At 44.5% G+C, this 23,230-nt stretch overlaps 1 protein-coding gene across 7 annotated transcripts in view; it reads right to left on the bottom strand.

Annotated features, from left to right (window-relative positions):
- Positions 1 to 18,747, bottom strand: part of LOC135400913 (uncharacterized) — a 31,547-nt gene extending 12,800 nt beyond the window's left edge. For 4 of the 7 annotated variants that reach the window (XM_064632922.1, XM_064632923.1, XM_064632920.1 and 1 more), the window contains exons 1-4: positions 18,575 to 18,745; positions 5,086 to 5,371; positions 3,652 to 3,756; positions 1,608 to 1,763 (exon numbers count right to left, since the gene is read on the bottom strand). In XM_064632922.1, the coding sequence (XP_064488992.1) occupies positions 1,608 to 1,763; positions 3,652 to 3,756; positions 5,086 to 5,310 (486 nt within the window). In that variant the 5' untranslated portion in view covers positions 5,311 to 5,371; positions 18,575 to 18,745. Of the gene's footprint in view, positions 1 to 1,607; positions 1,764 to 3,651; positions 3,757 to 5,085; positions 5,372 to 5,609; positions 5,699 to 18,574 lie in introns of all 7 variants that reach the window. The other 3 variants (XM_064632918.1, XM_064632917.1, XM_064632919.1) reach the window with 3 other exon arrangements.
- Positions 18,748 to 23,230: the final 4,483 nt, after the last annotated feature.

Raw genomic sequence — 23,230 nt, 5'->3', positions numbered from 1 at the left:
CGTTGACACAAGCAGCAGCGTGCGGGGAGAACCGGTTCTCGGAACAACACTCTGACCTCGCGGAGCAATACAGCGCTGAAAACATAGTGCACACATGAAATGGAATATTGTGGGCTTTTGGTACCTTTTGATCTGGCTACCTTGGGATTGACAAGTGTAAATATGGAATCGACCTCACTACCCGATATTAAAACAATATCAATGTATAGGCGTCCCGCATTTTGAATGGCTGATGGTGCGCGACGTCAAACTGACATGTGGCTATTGTCGCCAGGGCATCGCAGGGCGGGACAAGAGCGCGCAAGAGTGCAGTGAATATTCGGTCGGTTTTGAGCCATTATTTACTTTTTTGTGACAAAAATGTTTGCTCAACGTCATTGTAGGAAACGAATTACACTGCGCTAGAAAAAAGTGCACTTTGCATGCCTGTTTATTGCCCCTTTAAGAGCCATCCAATCGGACCGTTCTACGTGCACGAGGAGAAAGGGAAAAGCCGAGGGTCTGCGCGAAAGGCCGAATTACTTTCATAGCGTATTGTCTACTAACTCCACGAAATGGTCAATCTCTTTACAGTGTGAGGTCTGCTATTCGAGTAGGATCGCTGCGCATCCGCGGAGATATGCAACGATAGTATGTATTTAACATGTTCTTCTGAACATTAAGTCTGTTAAGTTATTGATATTTAATTCCCTAATCATGTCTCACTTCAACTATTGTCATCTTGTATGGGGCACGACAACACAACAAAACCTAACTACTCTTCTCCTACAGCAAAAACGTGCAATACGGTATATTGCTTGTGTACCAGCTCTTTCGCATACTGCTCACATCTTCCGTAGCCTCCATATCATTAAAATAGACCATTACTATGACTATCATCTTTTCAAAGCCTACCTCACTGCAGTTAGACATGATAACCAGTTAATCTTATCACTGTTCAAACTAAAACAAAATCTTACCCAAAAAACTCGACAGGCCTAGCTTTGGCAAGTGCCTCGATCGCGTACAACTTATGGTGACCAAACTGTATCGTATCATATCTCGTCGCTTCTTAACAAATATACACTGCATGGGCTAGACATACAGAGCTTCTCATTGAAAGATCTGCGATCTATGTTTGTCACCTGACTTCACCTGCTTAGAGTCTATGGTTTCCATTTGTACTTTGACTCACTTGTTGTTCATGTTGTATATTCTTGGGTTTCTTCTTTTTTTTTCTTTTTTTTTTCGATTAATATTTTTTGCTCAAAGTTACATTGCACGAATCATATTGTGTATTGTCGTCACGTGTGTATTGCTTGTATGTACTTTACTGCCGTTGTGCCGAGTATCCTCTTGGGGGTGTGCCCTCGTCAAGCAGCAGCCTTGCTGCTTTTAGGCCATCCCTTGTACATAGCCAGTGTAAGTTACATTCCCATCTCTTGAATAAATTCAATTCAATTCAATTAAATTAGTTAGGGTTCCGATTTCTCGGAGTTCTGATTTGGCAGCTGGTAAGCACTCCCAGCTCCGAATACTTAGTCGGAACCCTAAACACAGTCGAGGACAATGTGAAATGGCTGTGTTCCTCTGGCTGTGCACAGGTAAGATCTAGTAGTTCACGTCACCTGTAATTCTTCTTGCTTCATTCCACGAAGACAACGTTCACATTGCACGTACGGAGGCGCACATTTCCGCAGGTGTGCATCGTAGTCGACTCCATTAACTTGTGACTTGCACACCACACATAATATCGTGGTGTAGACGCAGTTCATGTAATGCTCCTAAAGACAAAAACATGTTGAAGGATACCAATTAATATGAAGGTACCAATTAATATTTATTTTATTTTATAAAGACGAAAACATGTTGAAGGATACCAATTACTATGAAGGCACTCAGTAATGACAGTATAAGGCGAACGCCCTAACCTGCCGTCAGTCCAGGAGTTACCGATATTTCGCATGCACACATACCGAACAAAGACAGTAGAGGAACGATCTGTTTCAATACCTACTACTCTGCCCTGAGGATTGCGCTTCAAGAAGTAATGGCAATTGTTCTCGATTCGTCATGGGCATCTGGCTGTGTGTATGACGTTTTTTATAATAGTTGCTCACGAAAACACAAGGATGAGAGAGGTATTCGACAACAGTAACCTGTTACAAGTTAAGTTTCTGTACAGCAACTATTTCTTTGCCTGTGCTGTATAGTAATTCGCTTGTTTAAATGCCTTATTGTTCCTGAAGTGAAGATTGGGTTGGATCAGATTGGGTATGGAAAGCGCAATAAGACGTCCATTGCGCTTCCAATATTCGGTCCAATCTTGGTCCAATATTGGGACGGCATTGCCAATATTGGTCCAATATTGGGCCAAGATGTTGTGCTGCTTGTGGCTATATAGACAAGAATTTTAGCTACGAACCAGCTCCTTCCTTACTCTCGACATGGCGTGTGGGTTGCGGGAGAAGCTAATTTCCTGTTGGCGCGGTATTGGTTTGTGGCATTTTCATGCAGCAATCGCTCTCAATGAACAACAGATACTTATTTGAACGGTACTGCACTGTGGTTGACCGTACGAAGAACTCATGCGAGCAAAATAAACACTTGAACGAGATTTGTAATGCGAACGATGCGAATGTTTGAAAGGCGGTAACACTCTCATGTTGATGCCCAGTATTTTAAGTATTCACCCAAATGAAACTGTGGTGCAATAGCTAACAACGGGTTAATCTTGCCTGTCTGTCCAGCCCGCCTTTATTTTAAGTCTGAAGGTTGTTACATTAAAAATGTTAATAGAGTACACCACAACCAATGCCTTGACAAATTACGCTTTCCGTAATCATTTGTCGTTATTCAAATTAAAAAAAATTAACTCAAGGTGCACGACTAAATACACGGTGTTATTCGCAAACTACGAAATTCCTACTGTGCATAGCATGGGCAAGTGTAAGGAAACAATGCCGAAGATAAAATTATGAAAACCTTGTTTGCGTAACGTAGCAGGATTATCAAGTATTTTAGTCTGTGTCACACATTAGAAACAACAATCCTCTTTTCTTTGATTCTGGTCAACGCTTTGGTCTGTCTAATTTCGCCCAGTTATGCCAGCGGGTTGGTGTAACTGTTTTCCATCGAAGAGCAATATAACAAGATCAAAGCATTGGTCTTATGAGCTAGCAACTCATTGTACCATGAACTAATAACAACAATCACAATTTATTTATGATTTGACAAGTGAAGGAATGTGTGAAGATTAAAACATACCACAATGCTATAGTCCCTTACGCCACACTGCGAGAAACGCACACCACACCACACCACATATGCATAGAAAACTAATAACTATGTTCCGTGTGTGGTTTAACAAACTGGAAACAGCATATATCACCTGTTGCATCGTGTAAGTTTATTAGATAGCATACGTTTTGCTGATTTCAGTTTTTGTTCTATTTCATTTCTAAGCCTTATGAAATATAGTCGTATAGAAAAACGTACACTTATGTATCTTTAAAGCCAACAGGGTGCCTGAACAACGAGCACTATCTCAAGCGCACGCCTTTCGCTAATGGACTGAGCCGGAGCGCCCACAGTCCTCACAAGAGCTGCCCGCATCGTGGCGTCACATATTTGTAAACAGCTAGAGGGTCACCTATACAACAGAGCTCTCACCTTAATTGAGTGTATAGTGCACATGTCTTTACACCCTGTTTTCTTATTAGGACAATATAGCTTCATTGATCGGAAGGCTATGACAGCTTCATGGGATTCAAAGAGCTAGAACGAGAAAAATAGAACATCTCTGTGAGGCTCTATATATGACAACACAATTAGAAAAATTAAGATGCTATTTTGAGAATGCAGGGGCATAAAAGTGTGAAAACATCTAATCGCAGCATGAAAGGCGTCGTTACCTTACCAACAATACAAAAGGAACGGGATTCATTCTTCGCGCCGTTCGTGATTTATGATCGATATATATATAGAGAGAGAGAGAGAGAAAAAAAAAAAAAACTCAAGTGATGCTTTCCCTCTTATCGGGAAATTGTTTCCGGAGACCAATGGGAGACTGCTCGGAATCGTCGCACCTCTTGAGAAAGAGGGAAATGGGAAACTGCAAGGAGCGCTTTCGTTCACGCTAAAATCACGAAAAACGCCAGGGACCAGTCCCGTTCCCTTTAAATTTATGTCAGGGTAACGACACCTTGCTAGTTTCTGTATGGTCAGACTGGTTACCGTGAAAGCACTAGTACAAAAAAAGACAAAGAAAAAAAGCTCGTCACAGCTCACACAGCTCGTCTAACACATCCGAAGGTAAAGACTTATTCGTAATTCAAATTAATTACATAATTAACTCCGCATGAAAACGCTATAAACAACTTGCGATCTTTGGGCTGACCTGCAAAACGTCAGTACCAAAAATGGACATCCCATGTTGTCTCTCACAGTTAAGTAGATTTTGTCTCTATAACTAGCGAAAGTTCGCGTAATGGTATGTTTCCAGGCTTGCGTATTACAATTCGAGGGTTATCCAAATTGCAATATTATTTTTGTTGCACTATCGTAGTAAAACGGAGGTAAAGGTTCAATGTAGCTATTTCCTAGCTTTAAGTGTCATGTTTACCACAATTTGCTATCTTTTCACGGCATGGGTAATTGGGAAGCCCTGTGCAAACTAGTAATAGTAACAATACGCTACAATGCCGTAGAGCAACTGTCTTCTCCCAATTTCCTTTAAGGGGCAAACAGAGAGATAGAGAGAGGGAGACACGTGATGACGATAATATGCGGATGACTTCCGAAAACAGAACTCTCAAGACTGATGGCTGTAACCCAGAAACGGGAAGCATTTTATACTAACGGGACATTTTAAGTGCGGGACCTTCATACGTAAATTGTGAACCTCTTGTACCATATTGCTGTCAAACAAATCTGAAATCTGACTAAAGTCCCGCCTCCTTTCAGTTCACACAGACATAAAAAAACTGTGCAACTATTATTTTACAGAAACTACAGTCCTACGTACGCATATATGGAATATGCTTTGAATGGACTCTTCAGATGTTACAGTATACAAAACTTGAACACTGTGTGGCTTGCACTCACATCATCCAGAAGAACTTTCCTATTCTCCATCTTGCAGAAAATGTGGCCATCCTTACTAGCTGCTTGGACGCACGCATCGCAAAATATGTGCTTCTTCTCATCATTGTACATGGGCACTGAAAACATTTCACATTGCGTGCATACATTTCTGTGAGAAATCTCGTCAGTGAGCTCTATGGGATGCGGACCGCCGGGTAGACCTCGGAGCCACACGGCTTTTGGCATTTTGAATTTGCTCGGATTTCCCAACTTTTAGCTGCAGATGTGACCCTTTAGCCACAGCAAGCTGAAATAAACAAAAATAAATCAATCAATGACGATTAAGGAGGAAGCAACCCAAGCAGCACAATGTACTGAAAGTCGAGTGCAATAGGGGTGGCCGGTATGTGTTTTATCAATGTTCTTTAGTTTCACAAGTCTGTTCAAGGCCTTCCACGTACCCGTCCACCCCTATTGCACTCTGCTTTCAGTACATTGTGCTGCTTGGGAATCTATACCACCTGACACACTGATGGCATACATACACAAACCAGGTTTGCTCTTTCCCGATACGAAACATTCCTGTTCACAGTCGAGGCATGACAGTGCAGACAACTACATTTACACACGGAGCCTGAAAGAATAGATATCGAGTTTTAGTGGATCGTACGCTATCGCCTTTGTGTACGTAAGGGATAGCGTTGGTGGTCCTGCGCACACGCAACACATAAAGTGAGCTTCGCGCATGAGTAGAAGAACGACGACGCTATTCCTTATGTACGCAAAGGCGACAGCGTACGATGCCCTAAAACCAGACTTGCGCCCGTTACTCGAAAAAAAGTTATTGATTACCGTTACTTCTGCGGAAAAATAATTGATTACCGTTACCAATTACCTACTCGATCGACTCCAAATGTAACTGAGTAATGAGCAGAAAAGTAACACTTTACGGTTACTTAAGTACCATGCAGTACTTAAGTAATGCAGAGTCACGGTCGTGACTCTGCATTCACGCAAATCATACCCGTCTTTGTGTGCCTTAGAAAAAAAAAAGAAGAAAGAAAGATAAAGAAAGAGAGGTTCAAGAGCGGAACAGCTGAAATAACACGAAAAACAAAAACGCGTAGGACAAGTAGATATGTACGTCTACTGCATTTATCTTCCGGGAAGACGTTGACCCGATTTTGGAAGACCATTGCGTATAACTTCCCCACGAGCCAATAAACCTCCAAACTACCACAAAGGTGCCACCACATTGGTGCAGGAAGAAATTAGGGAGAGAGACCCTGAAATTCCTGAACGTTATTACAATGACCTCCGTATAGTTACAGTGCCCTAGAAGAGTATAGTGGAAAGAGCGGAACCGGTTTCAGCCCGATAGCTGAGGAAGGACGAGCGGACGGCCGCTGCTGGATCTCCTGGCGCTGCTGTCGAATTCCCGAGGAGAAACTGTGAAGCGCCTATGTACGCTGCAGCGTTTTTGCTGTTTTTGCGTGGTTTGCGTGATGCTTTGGTGACTCCGAAAGAAGGCGATGTGTGACGCATCAAAATAGTGAAGCTTCCTGTAAATTTTGCTGGTATTTGAGTGTGCTAGTCCTCGATGGAGAAGAAGAAAAAGAAGTTAGAGACACATTGCTTCGCGCCCCGTTGCAAGACTGGCTATCACTGGCAATCCTCAGGCTGTCACATCCAGCACCACAACAGTTTTTGATAACTGTTTCTTGCCTTAGCTTTTATAGTATGGCAAAATCTGTTGCAAATGGAAATGCGGAGCCTGGTGTGTTAAATGCTCTGCTCAGTACAAACGGCATAGAGCAAATGCGCAAAGCAGACTCTGATAGACAAGTTCATTGGAGATGGTGACCTCAGCAGCGCCGAACTTGTAATTGAAAAGTCAACAGACCATGTCGCATATGTATCCTCAAGAAGCGACCAGAGACTAATTTTTTATATAGCTGGCTATGTTGCCAGAAAATTCCTGTCTAAATCAAAGTGTGACATGTGTAGAAAGTTGTTGCTTAGTGACAAGAATGATGTACAGAACCTGCAGGCAGCTCAGCTGACTCAGCTGAAAGATAAGGGGGGCCTGTTGTATCCATCAGGCTTTATGCTTATGTTCGTGGAAAATTTGGAAAACGTGTTTACAAGCTGCTTCAGTACGCAGGAACTTCTTCACTTGCATATTGCTTCACTTCATATTGCACATCTTCATAGAACTCGACAGGATGCCATTGGTTGCACTGAACATAGCAAGCAACTGAATGCTGAAGTTATGGTATTTTATGTTACCACTAGGCTTCATTTTTTTCTTAAGTCGCTGAATCGAGCCAAAGCACAGAAACGCGACTCTGCAATCTGAAGCTCAGTCGCTGCACATAACTTGTCATTTTTACCTGCCAGTAATTAATATGCATCCAATGTTGCATTTAATTGCAGTTTCATTGTTTTTTTATATATTCATACTCTGTGGTCGTTATAATCTTGTGTCTTGTACTTATCAGCCAACTTTACAGCGTCATAGCCTGCGATCATTCCATACCTGAAAGCATAAACCTGTCTCCCTCATTGCGCGTGCTTCCTGTTTTATGTGGCATATGCCGGTAGACTGTGTCGTGTAGTAAAAGTTTTTGAAAGAAGTAACAAGGAATAATTCACAGAGAGACACGCACACACAAATAACAATCCTAGGAAGTGCGATAACCCAATACGCCGGCGCCAGTTTCTGCTCGGGGCGCTCGGGGTAACTACGCCAGCGCCCCACAGCGGCATCCGCCTCAAGAGCCTCACAGAGGGAGCGTCGCATTTTCCACTACAATCTTCTAGGGCACTGTAGTATAGTACAGGGTCGGCCACACTTCAAAGTATCGCGGGAGCGCATGACTTGCAAGTACGCCAGCGCCGCGCAACGGATGCTCCTGGGTTTGAGACCACGCGCCTGACGAACGTTCGCCACTTCTCGGTTGGCTCCATCATTGCTCTCGTAACACTGGCAGGCACCTGCTGTATGCTATTCTATCGATGTTTTGATCAGGGTTGCCAGATTTGGCTAGAAATAGCCAAATTTTGCTAATTTTGCTCGCATTTGGCGGGTAAATATCGGGTTTGGCTGTCTGGCTACTTTTTGGCTATTTTCTGCATTTCGACAGTGGTTCCGCTTAGAAACGACGAAAGTGTGAAACAAGGGGAAAATCCATAGTTCCAGACGTTCCTTGCATCCATGGCTGCGTCAGTGCGTTCTCCTTGACCCTGAGGGCCAGTTCTCACTTGGCGACGCCCGACGCGGCGTCGTGAGCGGGCGGCAGAACTAGAGGCGTATTTCCGCCCCTCCGTCAGCGCGCACGATTTTCATGTTCCCACCACAATGGCATTCCGTCGTGCAAAGCAGACGAAAAATCAGGAGGCGTGGCCTTTCTGTGTCACCTAATTGGTCGCCAACTGTCGTTATCGGCAGCTCTCGCCGACGTCGCAAAAAAAGTTCGGCATGGCAGTTTTTTTTTTTTGGCTCGACGTCTCACCTCTCCCGACTCCGGAAATGCGCGTCTATTTCCGCCGCCCGTTCACGACACCAGCTCCGGTGGCGCAGCGGTAACGCGTGCGCTTGGAGACTGGGAGGTCCACGGTTCGAATCCGCGGGCCGGCTGTGCCGTCTGGGGTTTTTCCTGGGTTTCCCTCAGATGTGTAATAGGCGTATGCCGGCACAGTTCCCCCTGAAGTCGGCCCATGGAAGCAGCTATCCTCCCGCCGCTCGGTCTTCCACTTCACCCTTTCCTCTCCTCCTCTCCACCGCCTTTCCCTTCCCGAGAAACATGCCGCCTAATCAGGCAGGCAGACCTCTCGGTTCCTCCCAACGACACTCTTCCTCCTCCTCCCGTTCACGACGCCGCGTCGGGCGTCGCCAAGTGAGAACTGGCCCTGAAAGCTCGTGCTTTATGTGCTGAAGCTTCGCTTTGCTGGTGCAATACATGTAATAAAACAAAGAAGCGTCTTGTAGTTTGCTTTTCATTGCTTTCGTTTGCGTGCACATGGTTTGGTAATCACGGCTGGCTCCCTCGATTCATATGAGCAAGTGGGCAAAGTATACTCGACGTTACCGTCGAGAGTGGGAGAATGCTCCAGAATTTAAAAGTGTGTGCAATTGATAACGCCTCGTAGCGCAACACGAAAGAAGTTCTGGAAGGTGAGTCTCTATGCAGCCGGATTGGCACAGAGCATTGAACCTTTCAGACTGGATTGCACCAGGCAAATTTCGCTTCTCGCAGCATCTGTAGCATGCGCAAACACATCGGGCGTTTTGGCTATTTTTTGGCTAGAAGATAGTTGCGTGTTTGGCTATATTTTGGCTACAGGTGGCCGGAAAACGGGCTATACAAGGCCTTCGCCATCTGGCAACCCTGGTTTTGATCAGTGCGTGGCTCGACATAATCTCTGTCTTATCGGAATCGAGAAGTATTACGCCGCGCCACGTATTATTAAGATTACGCCGCGCCACGCACTGATCAAAACATCGCCAGCAGAGATTGAATAGCAACAGCAGCTGGATCTCCCGTCGCTGGGTCTCCCCGCACGCCAGTGCAATGACGGACCCAACCGGGAGGTGGCGAACATTCGCTAGGCGCGAGGTCAAACCGAGGAGCATCCGTTACGTGGCGCTGGCGTACTTGCAGGTAGTGATGGGCAATCCAGTTCACTTTGGTGAACTCGTTCATACAGTTCAGTTTGGGTCACTGAACCGTTCAAAAGATTCGTTCTTTCGTTCATCTTCCCGTGACGTCATAACATCATGTGACCGATCTCAACGGCGAACCGGCACTGGCGGCATCTACAGGGTGTGCAGAAAAACATGACCCGCATTTTTACATGTAACTCGTTGTCTACTTAGCCGAGCAACTTCCGGTGGCGCACGACGGCGTATTTATGCGTGCGAAAGCTACAAAAAAATCTTGGAAGCCATACTCAGTGTAAAAAAATAAACAGAGCGCGAAAACATGGGCTTCCATGCATTAGAATAGGGCGGTCATGACACTGCATGGTAGTGTATTTCGGTCTCATGAGAGTTATGTGCAGGCACCGCTAGGGGCACTGCCGATGAGCATCCATGTGGGACATCGTTTCGGTATCGATTTATGCACCGATAGCTCCCCTAGCGGTACTTGAACACAACTCTCCTACGTGCACCATGTTGCCCTTTCACATACACCCTGTTGTCCACCATGTTGCCCTATTCTGATGCACGGAAGCCGACGTTTTCGTTGTTCCGTTTATTTTTTAAGCTGGGTATGGCTTCCACAATTTTTCTACAGATTTCGCACGCATAAATGCGCCATCGTGCGCCACCGGAAGTTCGTTAGTTAGGTAGGCAACAAGCTATGTGCCTAAATGCGGGTCATGTTTTTCTGCACACACCCTGTACTTATGTGCAGGGTTGTAGACAGTAACTGAGTAAAAGTTCTGTTTTGTGGGCGAGTGTGTTCCATGATGGGGGGGGGGGGGGGTTCGTACAACACATTACCGCGCTAAATCTGACAGTCACCTGCCGGCCATATTGGTTATATGTTACGATAAGCGAATGCATGTTTATGGGACCGTCTTTCGCTGTCATGAAGAAAATAAACAATTCATTCTGCCGCACTGTAATTCTCTCGTAGTTTACATTTCCTTCAGTCCACTTTCCGCTTGCTTCCGCCTCTCGGCAGGACTTTCTTTGGTCACGCAAATTCACTTTCATAGTTACTTTTTGGTCCCCTTCATAGTAGGTCCATTCTCTTCGCGTGAACCCCGGCCCTGAACCCTGAACTAGTTCAAGCAGTGCAACCCTCTCACATCCTTTTCGCCATGGACCTCGCATGTATTTAAGAACTGGTGATGGACCGGTGCAGCACTTTTCTTTCGAAAAGAATGAACTTAGTCTACGGGAAACAGCAAGACTCACTGCGACCTGTTAGTAAGAATCGAAAGCCACCCACGATCGAGCTTACTTCACGCTCCAGGTAGTGTTCCCGCCGTTCCCGGCGGTCGAAATGAATCAACACTCAACCACTCAACCCTCAACTATTCCTGTGCGGGCGCCATCTGTCGGCATTCCTCTGAAGCTTGAATATGACAGGCAACGAGCTCGATTGGCCACACTGAGAGCATGATTGGCCAAGGGCAATATGGGTATAACGACCCGGTGGAACCTCAGGACTAGAAGGCTCCAAGACAAATACAAAATTCCGGTGATGCTCCTGGACAGTACTTCGACAGGTCTATCAGACAGAGAAATCCGGGAACAGGTCATGGTAGCGGAAACCGAAGCGTGGAGGAGACGCATGGAAACAAAACCGGCTTTGGAGATATACAGGACAGAAAAAATTAATATAACAAACGAAATCGGCCTGTATGATAACACGCAGGAGAGCAGTCGTCTTTTTGAGGCAAGGTGTGGAGTATTACGAACGAAGCTGTGGAGAAGTAAATTCGAGGGCATTGATGCACACTGCGACCTATGTAATGACGACCAGGTAGAGACCATCGAGCACATAATCTTGGACTGCACGGCACTTGGAGGCAAAAGGACATGCTCCATACAAGAGGCACTCGGTTTCTGCACCGCCGACGGTCAAGACTTCACGCTGATGGAGACGAAGCGGAGACTAAAAGAATGGACTACGAAAAATAGACAGATGCAGAGGAGCCAGGAAAAAATCCCGAAAACGAACAAATAATTTGACATCGAAAACATAGCAGCCGGTTCTGAAACAGGACCAAGTACAACGCCATCTGTGGAAAAGGCAGCACCTTCAAATTTCAGCACAAAAGGAAAATCGGGGCACACTGCACACCCCCTCGGGAAAGAGGAGTAACTTTAAACCGGAACAAAGCCTGGCGAAGAAAATTTTTAGCACGTCCGCACAGTTCGCTGTTTTTTGCTGGACCCTCGTTTCAAAGAGGCCCACCAGGGGTGCACCAACAATCCATCCATCCATCCAAGCCCCACGATCTGGGATGAATCGGAGAGCACTGAACGTGAGTCGCAAAGCCGGGGATCGAAGAACTATACAGAACTCAACTGAATCGAAGGAATAGGAGAACGAGGAGAACCGTTCACTCGCGAGCTGAATCGAAGAGCAACGGAATCGCTTGCTCTGAAACGGCGCACTGGTTCTTCGGTTCTCCGCTACTCGCTGCGTACAATTGCGTTGTTGTTGCTTGCTGGTCTCCTTTGGAATCTTAGCGTTGGTTCACTACGGCGCGTCGATATCGAGCTTTGTGGCGGACGTCGTATGGGTGGAAGTATTCAGAATCAATACTGTGTTTTCTGATTTTTGTATATGATCGGCGCGCTCTACGTATCGCTGGTGGTGATCTGCACTCGATAAATCCAAGTTATTTGTCAGGTATACCGGAAAAGGCCCTTTCTGGCTAGTATGTGAGATGGCGGACATGTTTTTCATGTACGTATTTAGAAATGATCAGTGTGGACGACAGTGCAATCAGGACGACAGTGCTACATTGCCGCAAAACAGTGTGAACGCTCCAGTGAACTCAGTTGAGTCCACCATCCCCTCCAGAACCACATCTGCTCTAAGTGCGCGTAGACAACCCACCAAGAAACTTCGGAACGTCACTAGGAGGTATAACACCAGGAGCTCTCGGTGACTGGACATGGACAATAACAAGTCTGCTTCCTTCCTCAAAGCACGTAAATTAATCGATAAGAAAGCTAGATTTGTGTCTCATCTTCATTACTATTCCGACTGCATAGCACAGAATATTGTTCCCAAAGGTTTGCTTGTCCATGCGTCCCCAGCATTTACATTCCATTCTCCTCGAAGCTCTAGAAGATGGTCTAGCTCATTAAAGCATGCATCCATAGATGATTGTTAAAAATTTTGCGTACTGAGAGTTCGTACCGAATTAAGGACATTGACAACCAACTACGGCAACTAGCACTAACACTACGGCCCAACGAAGTGACGGAACTAAGAATCTTTGCTTCTGATAATAAGCTCTCAAAACTACAATCTGTAAAATCCAAGAAAGCTAAACGTGACAAGCTAGACCTCACACCCGTTAATTATCTCAATATCTGCAATAATTTAGTTGATATTACATATCCCACGGCATGCTCAAATGACATAGTTTTTAATTTGTCCAGTGCCACGCCAAATCAAGCTGATATTAGTGTTTTGTCTAAGGGTCTTAGCTTTGTCCCCACCCCACCTTCTGTTGATGAGTTCGACATACTGAATGATTTACAAAGCTTAGGTAGGAGGATGCATTTGCAGACATTTTTTCATGGCAGTGCAATTACCAACACGAACCCTTTTAAGAAGCCCTCCATTTGGACCACTGACGCATCACAAACTAGTCCCATGACCGACAACTACATCAAGGCAGTCTATAACGATATCAATAAGCTAGTCGGCGAGTCAATTAACGTTAAAAATCCTAACTTATCCAAAGCTGAGAGGATTGCTTTACATAGTCTTAAAACACGGGATGACATAGTGATCAGGCCTGCGGATAAAGGAGGGGAATTGTGGTCATGGACACTTCCGACTATATTAATGAGGCCAATAAACACCTCAACGACACTACTTTCTACAGGGTTCTTGATAATGATCCTACGCCCTTGTTTTGTCAGATAATCAACAAAATGATTTCCGCACTCGCTAATGACAATTTAATTCCACGCCACATAGCAGAATTCATCAAGCCTAAAAACGTTAATCCTGGTTCATTTTATCTCCTTATAAAAGTCCACATGGAAAATAACCCTGGCAGACCTATAATATCAGGCATTCACACACCAACAGAAAAGATTTCCCTTCTGATACACCATTGTATAAAACATGTACCTCCGCTACTTCCTTCATACGTCAAAGACACAAATGATTTTCTCCTTAAAATTAATTCTATCAACCAGTTCTCAGATCTGACCAATATGACACTGGTAACCATGGACGTAAAATCACTGTATACTAACATCCCCCACGATGAGGGCCTGAATGCAGTGGAATCCTTTCTCCTTTCTTTTCCCTCCGACATCCTCCACACTTCTGCGGTCATCCCACTACTTGAATTGGTCCTAAAGTATAATAACTTTGAGTTTAATGGCAGACATTTTGTCCAAGTACATGGCGCGGGATCCGGACAAAATGTCCCCGGACAAAACGTCCCCGGACGAAATGTCCCCGGACAAATGGTCCCCGGACGAAATGTCCCCGGACAAAACGTCCCCGAAAATGTCCCCGGACAAAATGTCCCCAGATGCCGTCCGGTTGCACAGCCGTTGGTACCTCAAATGTGACAAATGTTTTTCATGCTATCATGTGCAGGGTTGATTGATTTAAATCAGCCAGATTTAAATCACCGATTTTAATCGCGATTTAAGTAATCAATATTTAAATCACCTCCCTTATGTTATGTTTGAATTCGAATAGTAAATTAAAACTGGAGACGCTGGGGAAGATGAGACTGAGCCTGGAAATGAACCACAGCCTGAAATATATTATACTACAGTAACTTTTAGCGCAAACAGCGTCACGTGACCCCTTCAGTGGCTCTCCAGCACACTGGCAAACAATTTGGTTACACATGGCGGGTGGTCATTCCACGAGCGTAAAACTTTTCCAGTTATTTCTTTTTCCTATTACTATTCGGTGTAATTCATAATATATAGTTTTCAAATAGATCTCCATTTGCATTAGCTAGTAACTGTTAGCCGCACTGTTAGAAGTCTAGACGCCCTTGTTTGTATGTGCTCAAAAAGTGATTTCGCTACTACGAGGTGGCACTTGGAAGCCATGAGGTGAAGATCTGTCTTAGAAGACAAAAATCAACTCAGTGATTTAATCAATATTCATCATATTTAAATGAAAAAAATCTGAATAATTTGATTTTTTTAATCCGCCGAACAAGAATCCAGTTGAGGACTGGCAGACGGCTGAGTGACGGCAGCTGGGGACATTTTGTCCGGGGCCTTTTCGGGGGACATTTTGTCCGGGGACGTTTCGTCCGGGGACGTTTCGTCCGGGGACATTTCGTCCGGGGACATTTTGTCCGGGGACATTTTGTCCTACACCCACATGGCGCAGCGATGGGATCCCGCGTGTCACCTAACTATGCAAACCTCTTCATGGGTCAATTTGAAAAGAGGCCCCTTGAATCCTTCCCCGTACAGCCGCTCATTTTCCTGAGATACATCGACGACATTTTTGTTGTGTGGCCAGGTGACAACTCTTCCTTATTGTCTTTCTTTGAACACTTCAACTACTTGCATAGCACTATCCAATTCACCTGCAACTATTCCAATATTTCAATCAATTTTCTTGATGTCACTGTCTCCATTCGGTCTGGAAAACTAGTCACCGACCTTTATAAGAAACCAACCGATAGACGCCAGTATCTTTATTTTAGTAGTTATCACCCCAATGTCCAGAAAAGAAACATTCCTTTTGGGCAGTTCACACGACTCAAGCGCATATGTTCCAATACCGACGATTTCCACAGACGCGCTCACGAAATGTCTGCTGATTTCAGGAAGCGTAACTATCCCAGCAATCTAATTGAAAATGCTTTCACCAAATCATGCTCGCTGGACAGAGAGTTACTTCTTTCCAGCCAACCTAACGAGGAACACAGAAATATGACTTTCGTGACCACCTACAACAAAGCCCTTCGTAACACGAAAACTATTTTCCAGCGCCATCTTAACATTCTACACAGTGACGAAAAATTGAAAGAACTATTTCCTTCTGCCCCCATTGTTACATTCCGCAGGTCAAGGAATATCCGGAATATCCTTACTTCTTCGCGTTTGCGCCGTACTACAACACCTGGTTCGTGTCCCTGCAACGGCACACGCTGCCAAATTTGTAATCTTATTTCTACCTGCACCTCGGTCTCCAGTACCATAAACAACTACACCTTTCAAATTAAACAATCTTTGCACTGTAACTCCTTTAACATTTGTTATCTAATAACATGTATGAAATGCAATGTTCAGTACATTGGTGAAACCTCCAACACCATGCGTCAGAGGTTTTACGGTCATAAATCCGACATTGTCATCCGGGCACGACATGGATACACACCTGTCCATTGCAATTCTGGAATCTGGCTACACCACCGATTGCAAACGCAAAAATCGCGAGTCCTTCTTCATTTCTAAATTTTCTTCTTTAAAACCACGGGGACTAAACGTTCATGGCGGTCCTCTGCAGTTGTTCAACCCATCATCCAGCTAAGCTACTCCATTCACCTTCTGTTCTTAGCATTCTTAGCTCCATTTTCCCTTCAGCCCATAAGGTCACCTGTACCTTCCCACGCAGTTCAACAAAAGCTGTGTTCCCCTCGTACACGGCTAGACATCCACCTGTGCCCCCGTTTTTTCACCACCAAATCTTTTGAACCCCAATTCTCCGAATGTCTCATTTACCCGTACACCTTCTCTTTTCTGATTCTTATGTGACGGTTGCTCACGTGATGCATTGTATTACTGTCTGGTTGTTTTATGTTTACTTAGTTCTGGAAACCTGTTTTATTGTATCTGTTCACTTGGTATATATACTTGTGTCGCACTTAGTTGTGTAACCTGAAGAAGTGCAGTCTCTTGCACGAAAGTTCTTGTTCGAATAAATATTAGTTGCTCCTAACCGTTTTTCATGTTACGTGTGTGATTCCCTCTTCCCGGGCTCCTTGAGAGTGTTTTATTTTTTCCCCTTTTCGACGTAAATGATCAGTACTTAGAAATCTTAAACCAGTCCCCTGGTGCCTGCCTATTTCGAATTTGGCGCCTCAGTGGCTACGGTAGAGGCTCCGCATAGAAAACTAGTAATGATCAGGGTCACATGACCCACTGGCGTCAATGATTCGCGAACGAATCTTTCGAACGAGTCCTATGTTCACTGCTTTGAACGAACACATCAGTTATTCGGGCCACGCGCGCTGAGCTTCGCCTGGCTAACTACTGCGCATGCGTTCAACACTGCTTTACAGCGGCGAACATAGATGGCGACACGCGCACCATCGACTTGAGGAGAGTGGAGAAACCAAGGTATATTTAAACAGGTAGCGCAACTCCCATAGGCCTCTGTGTCTTCAGAATGACGCCATGATTGAGACAGTCAGAGCCATCCATCCGTTGAGCGGACTACTACGATTGTAAATAAATGACGTCAGAGATGCCGTCACCAGTATGAATAATAAGTAGTGCATAATTAGCCATGCACGTTTACATTGGCCCACTTCGCTTGCTTTGTATTCCCTTTTCAGCGCCCAGTCAACAACAATACCAGACGAGAACACAGAAAAATAAAGCTTATCAGGTTTAATGAATCATATCAATTCCAAATACATACGGTTATCACAGATTTTGACAACTCCAAACAGAAAGGCATCGTGATGACCATACAGAAATTAGGAAGGCTCACATAAGGCCCATTTCTTACCTAGAGCTATACGTACACCTAGTGATTAGACATTTGCATTTATTCAATGAGTGGCCTATTAGTACACACAAGCGACGCCCACGTTGCAAAGTTTTTCTGTTTACAACAGTACCCCTACTGTCAACACCCAGGATCGCTCGCGCCTCTTGCTGGTGGCCTTGCCGATGGGTCTGATTTGGTATTTTCGCTAGTTTTCGCTACCAGTTTAGATATACCTTGGAGAAACTGTGAAGCGAACGCAGGCGAAACCTGTCAAAACGGCGACGTCTAAGTGAACTGGTGAACGAGTACGATCGACAGTAGTGAATGAGTTCATTCAGTTTGTGCTCGGAATTCGTTCATTCCGAACTGTTCATTCCCGAACGACACGTCACTACTTGCAGGTCATGCGCTCCCGCGATGGCCGACCCTGTAGACCGGCCCAACAAAGCCTGACGGCACGAGCGGCTAGACTTGGGGTTGAAAAGTAATCATTTACTGATTAATTGATCACTCAGAAAAGTAATTGATTACTCGAAAAATTACTCAAAAAGTAATTGATTACAAGTACCGCAATTACTATACTAGCGCGTTACGCACAAGTCTGGCTAAAATTCACATTTACGAGGACGCTCCACTCAAATTCACATGCTGATTTCTCAGGAATTATCTTGGCACAAATTCAACAACTACTCCTAGCCCCTCAAACACCCTAAATCACAAATCATCCACCAACGATGTCGTCATACTGGCCAAAAATACCTTCCGGATAGGAAGAGTTAAATCTCCTCCCATAAAGCTTGGCCCTGCGCCAGCGGCCGGGAAACGTTCACAGAACATGCGGAAATTGGGAACGAGGACTACCTGAGCAAGACCCACAGCTGCGAAATACTTATACGACGCGCCAGACGACGAGCGCACATCCGGTGGCATAATTCCCCTCTCGCTTCTCGTCGTACAGGCGTATTGTGTTGACCTTCATACGTACAAACTGCGCGTCGCACAAGCAATGCGTTCACATGCATTATTAGAGAGCCAATATGGTCATATGCGTTTCGTTGTGCGACACAAATGTTGAAGAACATGTCTAGAATTACCTTTGCACGACGACGCAGCCTATACAGGTGGCTTTATGGCGGCAGCCATGTTGCGAGAAGCGGAAAACGCCCGCGTGATTACAGACGGCAACGCAAGCTCCGCCATGAGTCACGCACTGGCGATAACCGTCGAGAAGTACGATACGGCGCAAACTGGTGACGCGCTGGTTCAGCAAAGCAGATGCTTGCTTTATAACGCCACCAATGGTCGTTGTAAAGAAGCGTCGGGTGCATCCAACCTGAAATGTGCACTGCGTCACCGAGTTGCACAGACATCTGCTGCAGTAAGAAGATACTTATTCGACATACTGGCAGGTTCGACTCTTGGGAACAATGAAAGATCTTCGCCATTGTTGTCGTGCGCCTGCGTTGTAGCTTTTACTACAAAAAAATAAAAAGAAGTGAAATTAAACAAAATCCGACATGCTCGCAGAATCCATAGAAGAGCCGTCGTGTCGAGAAATGTGCGTTGGTGATTGTATGACAACATGTTCCGTTTCACAGAGAAGTAAGCTGCATCACGTCGAACTGAAATTGCTGTTTGTACCCGATACTGGGAGCTTTATGATTCACTGGGCTGCCCGGTACACCACTCAAAAGTGGCGCAATACTGACGTCGTTACGATTTTCGAAAAAATAATGGCGCTGCTCGCGTCATCAAGTAAAAGTAACAAATACTTTTCTGATTTTTTCGCTCGATACTACACCCTTGCTAGAGTCACTGAATAGCTATTCAGTGACGCTAACCCTTGCCATTCATGCATCTGATTGTCCAGAGACAATTTCTCGCGAATTTTTCGCGAATTAAACTTGGTGAAAGTGCTCAGAAATAATGGTAAAATGTCCCCCGAGAAAAATATCGTTCGCATCATAATGTTCAGACAAATTGATTTTTTAATACGATCTTTTTGTCACGTTAGGTGCACCAATCTGTATACTGCCGTCTTTAATCTTTACACTGTGTGCGTTTACCTTGCACTATGTTGCGCATTGCAGAAGTCTTTCAAGACTGTTGTTCTGCAAGAACAGTCTTTTCTTAAGAACATTTGCAGTTGTCAAATTCAAGCTTACCTCCCTCTACTTACAGTCACTTGTGTGGCTGCCTCCGTTTATTGAAGATATCGTATATTCTGTAGAATATTTCAATAGTGATTTTGGGACAGACTGATTTTCTTTTGCTTCTCTTTCCTATTTTCACGAGAAGTTTGACAAGGCGTGGCTAGGGTTCTGTGGCTACCACTGGGAAACATCCCATGACATCATGGGATGTCCTTCACTAATTGTTGTTGGAGTTGTGGTTACGTAAGAGCTACGCAACCTCTGTCACACGGTACGCAACAAGTGCCGAGACCGGCACACACAGGCGGATATACACTATAGAGTCTACATGCCATTGAACAGGTATATAAGGCAATCGTCAATGAGGGCAAAGATCACTACATGCTTACATGCCTTATTTGAATTTACAGGGATGGGCATAAATACATTTTTTTGAGTATTTAAATATAAATACGAAATACTTTGTTGAAAGGAGTATTTAAATACTCTGCATAAATAGTCTTCAACGTGAGTATTTAAATGCAAAATATAAATACAGTAATTAAATACCATAACTGCTACCATAAATACTGCGAGAACGATGTCATCTGGAATTACAGAAATAATGATGAATGATGACACATGATTCATATTACTCCGCGTCGGACAGAGATAGGCTGTAACTACTTTTTGTAGTTTACGTACAACCAACGTCTTAAAATTGTAGTGTAGCTGCGTTATGGTACCAATATCTAAAACTACTTTGTACCTATTGCGACGTAGTTTAACTACATTTTAAACCACCATGGCGTTTTGGCTTGTCGTAAATGATGTCCAGCCTAAAGTACACCGGCGGTTTAAACAGGACGATGCGATCTACGTGAAGCGGAACCGCTGCATAGTATTCAGTGCCCTGTGCTGTCGTCTTTTTTTTTTTTTTTTGCTTAATTATTCAGACATTTTTATTGCCTCACATGATTACGTTGGAAGCTTTTTCTATATAGACTTTAGACTCGAGGTGCACATTAGAAATTTGTGGAGCGCGCCGAGAAACACTAATCGCAAACTCTTTCCAGCGACGTACGGCTAAGGTAGACATTTTCTCCAGCTAAAAAGGACTCCACCTTCGATCCAGTTAACCGTGCTGTCGATTTTTATAACAGTATGTATGTGACGCGCAAAGCAGAAAATTTTTATGTCGCCCATCTCAAACAATCGCGGGGAGAGCCGCGAAGCAGTTTGGAGACACAGTCATAAAATGCGATGTAGTTGTAGCCCGCTGTAACCTAACCACAGTGTAGTTAACTACAGAAAAATGTAGTTCAACTACTAGTTAGAATTATGCTCTCAGAGATAGTTTCGCACTACTTTTTAACTACTATGCAGTAGTTTAAGTAGAAGTTTAACTACGTGTACGAGCAGTTTAACTACGAGTTTAACTACGTGTACGAGCAGTTTAACTACGAGTTTAACTACGTGTAGTTAACTACTTCCCGTCACTGGTATGTGTTTCTCGGAATGCTGAAAACTACGCGGGTTACACAAGGGCAATACAATGTACAGTCAACCCTCGATTTATGAACCTTCGATTTATGAATTCCCTCGTTTTATGAACACGAGCACGGGGAACCAAAATTTTTCCATTAATTTTTCCCTCGTTTTATGAACCTCGATATTCGAATAATGAACGGGATTTCTGGGAACCAACTAGGAGTTGCCCAGCGTTTTTGCCCTCAATTTATGAACGGATCGTTCCGAGGTCAACAGAAACCTTCAAAGGGATAATTCCGTGGTCTTATGAATGACGCCTGAACGGAGAAAACGTTTTCCAGGTATTGCACCCTCGGTTCTTAACCCCTCGAAATCGGAACAACAAACGGGTTTTCCGGGGTCGCACAAGGTGCGACCCCGGATCCATCCCTTGGTCGCCCAAGGTGCGACCAAGTGTTCGTGACCTTAGTTGATGAATAAGGTGGTCGCTGTCACCCGGAGATTAATAAACGCAGGTTAAAAATCCCGGAGGAAATCCGAGACCAGTCCAGTGCGAATGTGGTGACATCTCTTCTTTCCAAGATTGACACGGCGGAAGGCATTGTCCAATGCAAAATTAAACAATTCAGTATTGCATAATAAACAGAGTGTGAATGCGCTAACGTCTGTTCTTTGTGAGATTGATACAGCAGAAGGCATGGTCAAAAGCAAAATTACACAATATATGGCATTATAAACACAATCCCAACTCGGAAATACTGTTCCATTTGCTCGATAGTGAATTTTCGATTTATGAATCCCTCGATTTATGAACGATTTTTCGGGGAACCGAGGTGTTCATAAATCGAGGGTTGACTTACTAGGTTCATCCTCACTGGTCTTAGGAACCGTATTCTTGAACATTCTTTTTGGTTTGTTTGTTTGTTTGTTTGTTTGTTTGTTGGGCATATCCACCGTGTAACATATATACACGGGGCCATCGAACTTTGTTAGGAAAGAAAAGAAGAAGAGAACAAACCGAATGACCTCAGGGTACATGTGTGGTTGTTAATATGCGCTGCTGTCTTGTACGTGCCGCTTTGCCATATAGGATAAAAATTTCACAGATATTTTATTATGTGGAAATTCTAAGTGAAGACCAAAAAGGGGGTTCTCCTTTTAACATCAACTACAGAGTCATCCCTCGATTTATGAAAGTGACTTATGAAAGATCTCTCCAGGAATGTTGACAGTTCATAAATGGAAGGTTGACCTTACCTTGGTGTTCACATCTCCACATTCTCAGACGTGCGTGATCGAATAGGAGGAGTGCTTCGTAGAGAAACGAGCAGCAATCTGTGTTTTGTACTCTATAGACGCAAACAAGATGTGAGATTGAAATCATGCCAGACGTCAACGAGGAAGCCTCCGGGGAGCAACGGAGATAGAACAAGAAAATGCCGTAGCTCCCAAAACTTTCCAGTCCCAGAGTATTCCAATCAATTCTTTCTGATGCTTTTGAATCTGTTCAGGACCCTGCGCGTTTCCTTTATTGCGTGCGACTACTCCCCTGCTACTCGTGCTAGGCTCTTACACTCATGGCTTAAACTCCGCCAAGCGCCGAAATGCCAGAAACTCTTTTTCGTTCCATAACCTTTGTCACTCTGTCGTGTTGCATATGTGTCACACATCCGCCCAGTAACATTATACCAGCCACCGTCTGGATCACCTCATAAATGCGAGCCATTCTCATGACACATTACCACACTTATTTGCGCATTCTTCCCGGTGTTAACAAATTATGGACTTCCATTTCCAACATCAGTTTATATCCATTCTCTATAGTTCGTAACTGAAATCTGCTGCTATCTCGCACTTTAACCGTGTATTCACACGAGCGTGTTTTCTGACGGCGCAGCGACAGAAGGAGCGAGAGGGTAAATGATAAGGCGCTGAGGCTACGCCCCTCTGGAATGCCAACACAGATAGTGTTCCAATGTGCGGCGCGTCGATATCGAGCTTTGCGGCGGACGTCGTATGGGTGGAAGTATTCAGAATCAAAAAGGTGCTTTCTGATTTTTGTTTATGATCGGCGCGCTCTACGTATCGCTGGTGGTGACCTGCACTCGATAAATCCAAGCTATTTGT

This window comes from Ornithodoros turicata, chromosome 7 (genome assembly GCF_037126465.1).
Source record: "Ornithodoros turicata isolate Travis chromosome 7, ASM3712646v1, whole genome shotgun sequence".
NCBI lineage: Eukaryota > Metazoa > Arthropoda > Arachnida > Ixodida > Argasidae > Ornithodoros > Ornithodoros turicata.
The sequence above is the reverse complement of the archived record's forward strand: the minus strand, read 5'-3'. Positions and strand labels throughout refer to the sequence as shown.